Source organism: Anser brachyrhynchus (assembly GCF_964034855.1).
Source record: "Anser brachyrhynchus genome assembly, chromosome: 15".
Classification (NCBI taxonomy): domain Eukaryota; kingdom Metazoa; phylum Chordata; class Aves; order Anseriformes; family Anatidae; genus Anser; species Anser brachyrhynchus.
Genome location: NC_137733.1, coordinates 6870771 through 6878131, shown reverse-complemented (window position 1 = coordinate 6878131; position 7361 = coordinate 6870771). Strand labels below are relative to the sequence as shown.

Genomic DNA, 7361 nt, shown 5'->3' with positions numbered 1-7361 from the left:
CGCCGCCCAGCCAGCAGGGCCCCAGGGGCAGCGTGCCGCCGGGCCCCCACCCGCCTCGGGACACCGAGAGGCGGCGAGCCCACGGCCCCGCTCCCCCGCCGCGGCCGGCCGCGGGGGCTCCGGGCGGGGCCTGCGGCAGGCGCCGGGCGCCCGGGGAGGCTGCAGGGGCCGGGGCCGGGGCCGGGCCGGGCCCGCTCCGCTCCTCCCCCGCGGCCGGCGGCGCGGCCGGGCCCGCAGTACCGGGCGGGGGCGCGGGGGGCGCGGCTGAGCCGCTTCTCCCCGGCGCTGCGAGGCAGCGGCGCAGGCGGAGCGGTGCGGGGCTCGCTGCTCGCCGTGTCGCCGCCAGAGCCAGCGGCCGCGGCCATGGGCGTCCCGGGCCGCCCGCTTTGTGCCGCCGCCGCCGCCGCCTCCTCGTCCCCGTCGCCGCCGCCGCCTCCCCCCGCCGCTCCGGGCCGCCGCCGCCGCCGCTGCTGAGCCGCATGGGCCGGGCCCCGCGCCGCCGCCGCCGCCGCTGCCGCCGCCGCACCGTGCGGGTGAGTGAGCGGGCGGGGAGGCGGCCCCGAGCCCAGGCCCTGCGCCGAGGCCGCGCCGGAGGCCGCCGCCGTGCGGGCGGAGCGGGGCCGCGCCGGGCGCCGCCGAGCCGGCGCTAGGCCGCCCTGGGAGCGGGGGGCGGGCGCCCGGGGCGGCCCCGGGCCGGGCCGGGCCGCGGGGGGGCGGCCGGGGGCGGCGGGTCCAGCGGGGGCGCTTCTTCTCCCCCCCCCCTCCCCTCCCCAGCCCTCGCCCCCCGGAATTGCTCGGGGGCGGCGGGGGGCAGCGAGCGGCGGCCGGGCTGCGGCGCGGGGGAGCCCGGGCTCGGCGGGGCAGAGCCCTGACAGCGCCGGGGCTGCGAGCGGCTTCCCGGGGAGCCCTCGGCGGCGTGCGGGGCAACTTTGAGCGGGGCGGGAGGCGGCGGCGGCGGCTCCGTGCGGTCGCCGAGGGCTGCGACGAGCTGGGGGCCCCGGCCCGGGGAGGTGCCCGGTGCCGGCGGCTCGGGGCCGCGCTGCTCCCCGCGGGGCCGCTTCCCACGGGCATCCCCGGGGGGCTCCGGGTGCCCGCTGCCGCCGGGGGGCCGAGGAGTGCCCGGCCCAGCCCGGCCTGGGGTCGTGGTCGGGGAGGTGCCGGGGGGAAGCCGGGGCAGAGCCCCCGCGGGGACCGGCAGCGGCTCCCGCTGTGGCGGGGGGCACGGCGCAGGTAGGGCACGAGGCCTCCGGGCCTGGCGGCTCCCCCGGGCCCTTCCCGAGGCTGCCGCTTTTCTCGTGACACCAGGTCGGCTCTGAGGGCGGACCTCGTGCTTCCGAGGCCGTCGGTGGCGGCTTTCGGTTCGGCCGGGAAGAGGAACGGGAGGGAAAAAAAAAAAGGCAGAGCATCCAAAAGATGTGTTCATCTGGGTGCGGCGAGCTCTGGGAGGCGGGCTGAGCTCGGGTGCGTGTTCCCTGCTATGTTTTCATGTGCAGCGGAGTTAATCCGGTGCAAGGAGTAATTTGGCAGGCAGCTGGTGCTTCGCAGTTTTCAGGGCCTTCAGGCTGGTGGTGCTCGGTAAAACAAGACTTTCGCTACTTTCAGGAATAGAATGGCTCAGCGGGAATGGAGCTTCAAAGATCATCTGGTCCAGCTGTTCTGAAACGACTGCTACCTTGTCTAGCAGGGAAAGCAGCAGCCCAGGGGCTGCCCTTCTCTCCCCACACCTCCCATCCTCCATGTTGCCTCGCAGCCCTTTTCTTAAAATGTTGTATATGATCAGATTTCCTTCTTCGGGTGATTCTCTCATCCTTTGATGACCTGAAATTTTCCCAGGCTCACAGCATGCGCTGTTGTTAGCTTAAATGAACCTTTGCTAAATGGCCTCTGTCTATGAAAAACGGTGCCAGACCTGAAATCCTGTACTAACATGCCCATTTGAAGCAAGAATGTTGTTCGCATGCCCAAAATATTGGGGTCAATGATGCATTTGGATTCCCCTGGAGCGAGATGAGGCGATGCAGTGCATTGCTAAAACGCAAAGAGGAATGTCGCGGCGGTACGTCGCTTGAGTGTACAAAAGCCACCTGTGTTTGGTTAAGGTGTAATCTCAGTTTTGGTACATACTGGATATTCTTTCGGAATATTTTTCACGAGCCTTAATGTAAAATCCTGGTTAGGGATGAGAATTTCCTAGGCTGGTATCCAGATAAAAACCTACTGCCTTGATGTGCCTTGGTACACGTGCTGTCCAGGTAGACTTTGCAGAGAAGTTGATCCCAGTGCAGAAGCTGGCGTGTGTCTGTCCTGTGGGCTGTTTGCCGCTTGGCACCTAAGTGTAAATCTCTTGGACACAGTGAATGCCAGATCCTGAAGAAACACCTGTAATGTGAAACTGGCGGCTGTTACTGTACCACCAGTGCTATCAGTTGTGGCAGATGCTAGATACAGTTTTGGAATATTCTCTGTCATTTTTAGAGGAAGGAAGAGGGTACCTGTTTCATGCTGATCTCTGAAATTGCTGAGAGCTTTGTCATTGATTCTGATGAAAAGGGGGATTCGGTACAGTAATCACGCAGAGCAGTATCAGCAGCTTGTAATCTTAGAGTGTTTGTTTACAGTGCTTAACGTATTTCTTTTTCATCTGTTTCAGCAGAACAAACTTGTTCACAGTGGAACTACAGATATCGGTGATCTGAGGTCTCAGCTCTTCCCCCTTTGTTCCTGTGTGAGCAGACGCCAGAAAAATGAATATCCAGGGGAAAGGATTCCCTCTGGACCTTGGAGGAAGCTTCACTGAAGATGCTCCAAGGCCGCCGGTTCCTGGTGAGGAGGGTGAACTCGTGTCCACGGATCCCAGGCCAGTTAGCCACGGTTTTTACTCTAGCAAAAGTGATGTTGTTAGAAATGAGACGTCCACCGCAACACCGAGGCGCTCTGATTTGGATTTGGGATATGAGCCCGAGGGGAGTGCTTCGCCAACTCCACCCTACCTGAAGTGGGCTGAGTCGCTGCACTCCTTGCTCGATGATCAAGATGGTATCAATCTCTTCAGGACTTTCCTGAAACAGGAGGACTGTGCGGATCTGCTGGACTTCTGGTTTGCCTGCAGTGGCTTCAGGAAGCTGGAGCCGTGCGTGTCCAATGAGGAAAAAAGACTCAAACTGGCAAAAGCCATTTACAAAAAATACATTCTCGACAACAATGGCATTGTGTCCCGGCAGATCAAACCAGCCACAAAAAGTTTCATAAAAGACTGTGTCGTGAAACTACAGATTGACCCTGACATGTTTGACCAGGCCCAAACTGAGATTCAGTGCATGATAGAAGACAATACCTACCCTTTGTTCCTTAAGTCGGATATTTATTTGGAATACACAAGGACAGGTGGGGAAAGTCCAAAAATTTACAGCGATCCGAGCTCAGGGTCTGGGACAGGTAAGGGGCTACCTGGTTATCTGCCTACTCTGAATGAGGATGAGGAGTGGAAATGTGACCAAGACACCGAGCCTGAGGCCAGCAGGGACTCTGCACCCTCGAGCAGGCTCACCCAGAAGCTGCTTTTGGAGACGGCAACCCAGCGCGCCAGCTCGACACGGCGGTACAGCGAGGGGAGGGAGTTCAGGTACGTGAGTGCAGTGGCAGCGCCCCTGCTCTGCGCTGCCTCCGGGCTGCCCTGAGGGAGCTGCTGTGAGTTCGGAGGCGCTGAGAAAGGGAGGACGTTTGTTCGGGAGTGCTTGGGGCTGGCTGAGCATCAGCATGGGTATGGGATGGCATCACATGGATGTTACGCTGGAATGCAGCTGTATCTGAATGCGATGCAAGTTATTTTAAGGGTGTCTTTGGTCGTTCCTGTCCAGTCCTTCTGAATCACCTCTGCAGCACGTTCCTCGCTGCAAGAAAATGCTCCTGAATGTGGTCTGGGTGTAGGTGGGATTTGGTGGGCAGCGCAGAGCTGTGGGCAGTCCCTGTGCACGCTGAGCGAGTAGAGGGAGCTGCAGTTTCAGGTTGGCTTTTAGCCTGCAGCGGCACAAGGTCAGCGTTCAGTTGTAGGAGCGCAGACAAGCGAAGCTGGTGGTAAAACTTCTCCTTGTAGATATGCAAGGAAATTGTGATGAGCCGCAACAAGAGGCTGCAGGAAGCTTGCAGGAAATACCCTAGTGCCTGGAACATTTATGTGGGTCAAATGGGGTCCGTAATGCTCCCTGAAAATGGTATAACTTTGCACACAAGAGGTCTCTGATAGCAAATTCTAGCAGTGTCAAAGTAGGAATCACCAAATCCAGTTAAAATCGTTCCATGTTGCAGCTTTTTCCCTCTTAAAATTGCTTTTTCCCCTCAAAATAATTGCTTTTTTGTTTTGTTTTGTTTTTCTAGAGGAGTTGCACAGTTTTGCAGTCTGTGTTTTTTTGCTGGGTCCCCCACCCATTTCCAGCCAACATGGATTTTGAAACTTGCTGAGAGCTCAGTTAAAATTCCAGACAATTAACTTAGCGGGGAGTTCTCTGGGATCAATAAGTGTGTGTGTGTGTCTAACCCGTGCTGAATCAACAGAACGCAGCTAGAACACATTCCTACTTTTTTTTAAAAATAAAATCTCCTTATTCTAAGACCTGCTTAGGGTAAAATCTGTCACTTTGTGAAGATTACGAAATGAAGGAGCTGAAGTGTCCTCTTCAAAGCCGCCTGTCTTATGAAAAGCATTTCTGTGTTTAATCTCCCTCAGCCGTCCCTTTAGGCTGGCAGCTGGAAATGCATCCCGCCCTGTGCAAGGTCTCAGCGCATTTCAGATGGTGAAATGTTTTCATTTTGATTCCTGTTTTCTTACAGATTTTGAGGAGGGGATGTTGCATGTGAAACTCTGGAAAAAAATGGGAATTCATGTGAACTCCTGCTGTTTTAATCAGGAGTCTGAAAAACAAAATCCCAGGGTCCTGGGACTTTCCTGTGGAGTTAATAAAAACCTTGAATGTTTCTTAAAGTGGGTTTTGAACGAGTGATTGGGTACTTACCATAAGTGAAGGATTAGAAAAGCCCACGATTTAAGTATCTTTTTATTTAAGTGATAATGGCTTTAAGACTGAAAATAACTGACTTGAGTTGTGTTTAGTTTCCATTCTAGAGCGGGTAGCAAAAACCTACGTGGAATACTGTACTCCTCAGGTCAAGCTTCAGGAAAAAAACGCAGTTTGCCCGTTACCTGAATGTATCTATACCAAATCTTAAAATGGTTAAGAAATGTGTTATGGAATAGAAGTATTTTGGAGTGAAGTTCCTCAGTCTTGGGCATTTTCATACCACATTGAACAGCGTGAAATAAACCTTTACCTAGGGGATGGAGGTCAGAAAAAATATATTACTATTAATTTGTTGTGTCCAACAGCCTGTCATTGTGGCTACAGACGCTCCATTGACCTGTTGGGTAAGGAGGCATGGAGGTGTTTACTGTTCTCACCAGGGCAGGAGTCATTTCTGAGCCTGGAGTCAGTAACTGAAAATAAGTGATTGGTTTCTTTAAATGTTGGTAAGTTAGCTGCAGAAGCGTCCAGAGCGTCACTGTGCAAGATGCTGCACAACGGTGTAGTCGATGCTTTTTTTTCTAAAATTCTGCTGAGATACTAATTTAGGAGTTGATTGTTCATCTTTGTGCTAGACCTTGTGGTTGAAATAACTTGCTTCCTGAATGTTGTATAGAAATAGCTGCCTCAAACAGACTGTTTTTTAACCAGTAGCGTCTTTATCCTGCAAGCATTTTTATTTACATTATTGTGTGAGTAAGTGCGTTGGAAGCTGGTGGAGCTGCTCGCAGCAAGAAGCGATAGCTGCACAGACCGTTTGTAAGGAAGGGTCCCAATTTATTTTGAAAATTTCCACAGTTTTTGTGCATGCGTGTGGAAGAATTTCTCATTTCTGCTCTTGAGGGAATGTTGAAATAAGCTGTTTCGCATTATATCTGAAGGCCTATTTAATCTTCCCAAGATTTAACTTCTATTCCTCAGCTTCCATGGAAACTCTAAATAAAGAGGAATCTGACCAAATGTGATAGAAGTGTTTCTCTGTTAGCAAATGAGCATCTTGAAACAGCTCCAAACTTTTTGCAGCAGAAAGTTCATAAATCTTAATGCGGTACTTGTGTGCTCGTGAGAGTGAAAACTGCTCAAAGTGCAGATGACAACGCGTTACCAGCGTTGGGCGTTTTGAAGGTGTGCGAGTGTGCATGTATGTGAGAATATCCCGAAGCGAAAAGCATCACTGTTACCCACTGTGTTTTTGTATGCGTAGGAAAAGGCCAATAGTCATTATAGTTAGGCTCCTGCAAATTAATTGGACATTGGTTATGGATCAGTGAACTTCAAAGAGGGTAACCCCCGAAGATCTCGGGCATTAACTCACAGCTTCCGAAACCAACACTAACATGGTTGTGAGCACGGCTAAATCTTTCATTAACCTTCTTCTGACACACTGGGACTGGGTTTTTCAGATACGAAGAGCAAAAATTAAAACCGTGCCCTAAAAGTGCCCTGCAGGCTGGTTTTCAAGCACTCCAGTAAAATATACACGTCCTAAAAATTTGGGAATTTGGCACGTGGTGGCCAAACTGTCACATCACAGCTGCATCTTTTTGTCTGCATAGGTTTTTTCTGTCCTCTCTTTAGCTTTACATCAGAAGGGTTTCCACTCCTGCTTCCGAAACCTGCACTCCCAAAGCTCTGCGGGGAGCAGCGCTCGCAAAGGTTGCCTTCGCTTTCTTTCCGTGGTGGAAATAGAGAAGCCCACACGGTGTTACGTGTGAGCAGCTCTGCCTTCTTCGGACAGCCAGGCTAAAGATTTGGGTTGGTTCTGCCCCTTGTTCTGGTTCTTCCGACAGAACTGTCTCTTTGACAGCCTGTACTTCGTAACGGGGCACGCAGAGAGCAAGTGGAGAAACAGCTGAGGGAGGCTCTAGCGGGATGCGACAGCCTCTAGCCTGAGACTTGCCTTAACCTCGGTGAGTAACGCGGGGCTGTGCGAGAGCAGCAACGGAGCCTGGTTCAGGGAAGGTGTGGGATCCCTGCTGCTTAGGGTGCAAAACAGGCCGACGGTCATGAGTTTGGCCTGCCTCGGGAAGAAGCAGAAATTTAGCTGGCAGACCTGATTTTGAGGTTCGCTGCTTCATTCATAATTAAATATTAAATTGCACGCTTCTGACTCAAAAGGAATTGGTGCTAATTGTGCCGAGCGAGCAGAAGACTGGAGGGGCAAAAGTCTGTGTCCAGACGAGTTGAGGTGCGCGTTAGCGCCCTGCTGGCGCTGCTTTTAGTGGCAGAAGCAGCACGTGCGCCTCTGAGCGAGGCTACTGGAGCGCCAGGAGAGGTCATTTGCTT

At 53.8% G+C, this 7361-nt stretch overlaps 1 protein-coding gene across 2 annotated transcripts in view; it reads left to right on the top strand.

The window, feature by feature from the left end:
• The first annotated feature begins 313 nt into the window (after nucleotides 1–313).
• AXIN1 (axin 1) overlaps nucleotides 314–7361 on the top strand; it is an 81748-nt gene continuing 74700 nt past the window's right edge. The window contains exons 1-2 of one of the 2 annotated variants that reach the window (XM_080557226.1): nucleotides 314–533; nucleotides 2654–3622. In XM_080557226.1, coding sequence (XP_080413352.1) covers nucleotides 2745–3622 — 878 coding nt within the window. In that variant the 5' untranslated portion in view covers nucleotides 314–533; nucleotides 2654–2744. Of the gene's footprint in view, nucleotides 534–2650; nucleotides 3623–7361 lie in introns of both variants that reach the window. The other variant, XM_080557225.1, reaches the window with a different exon arrangement.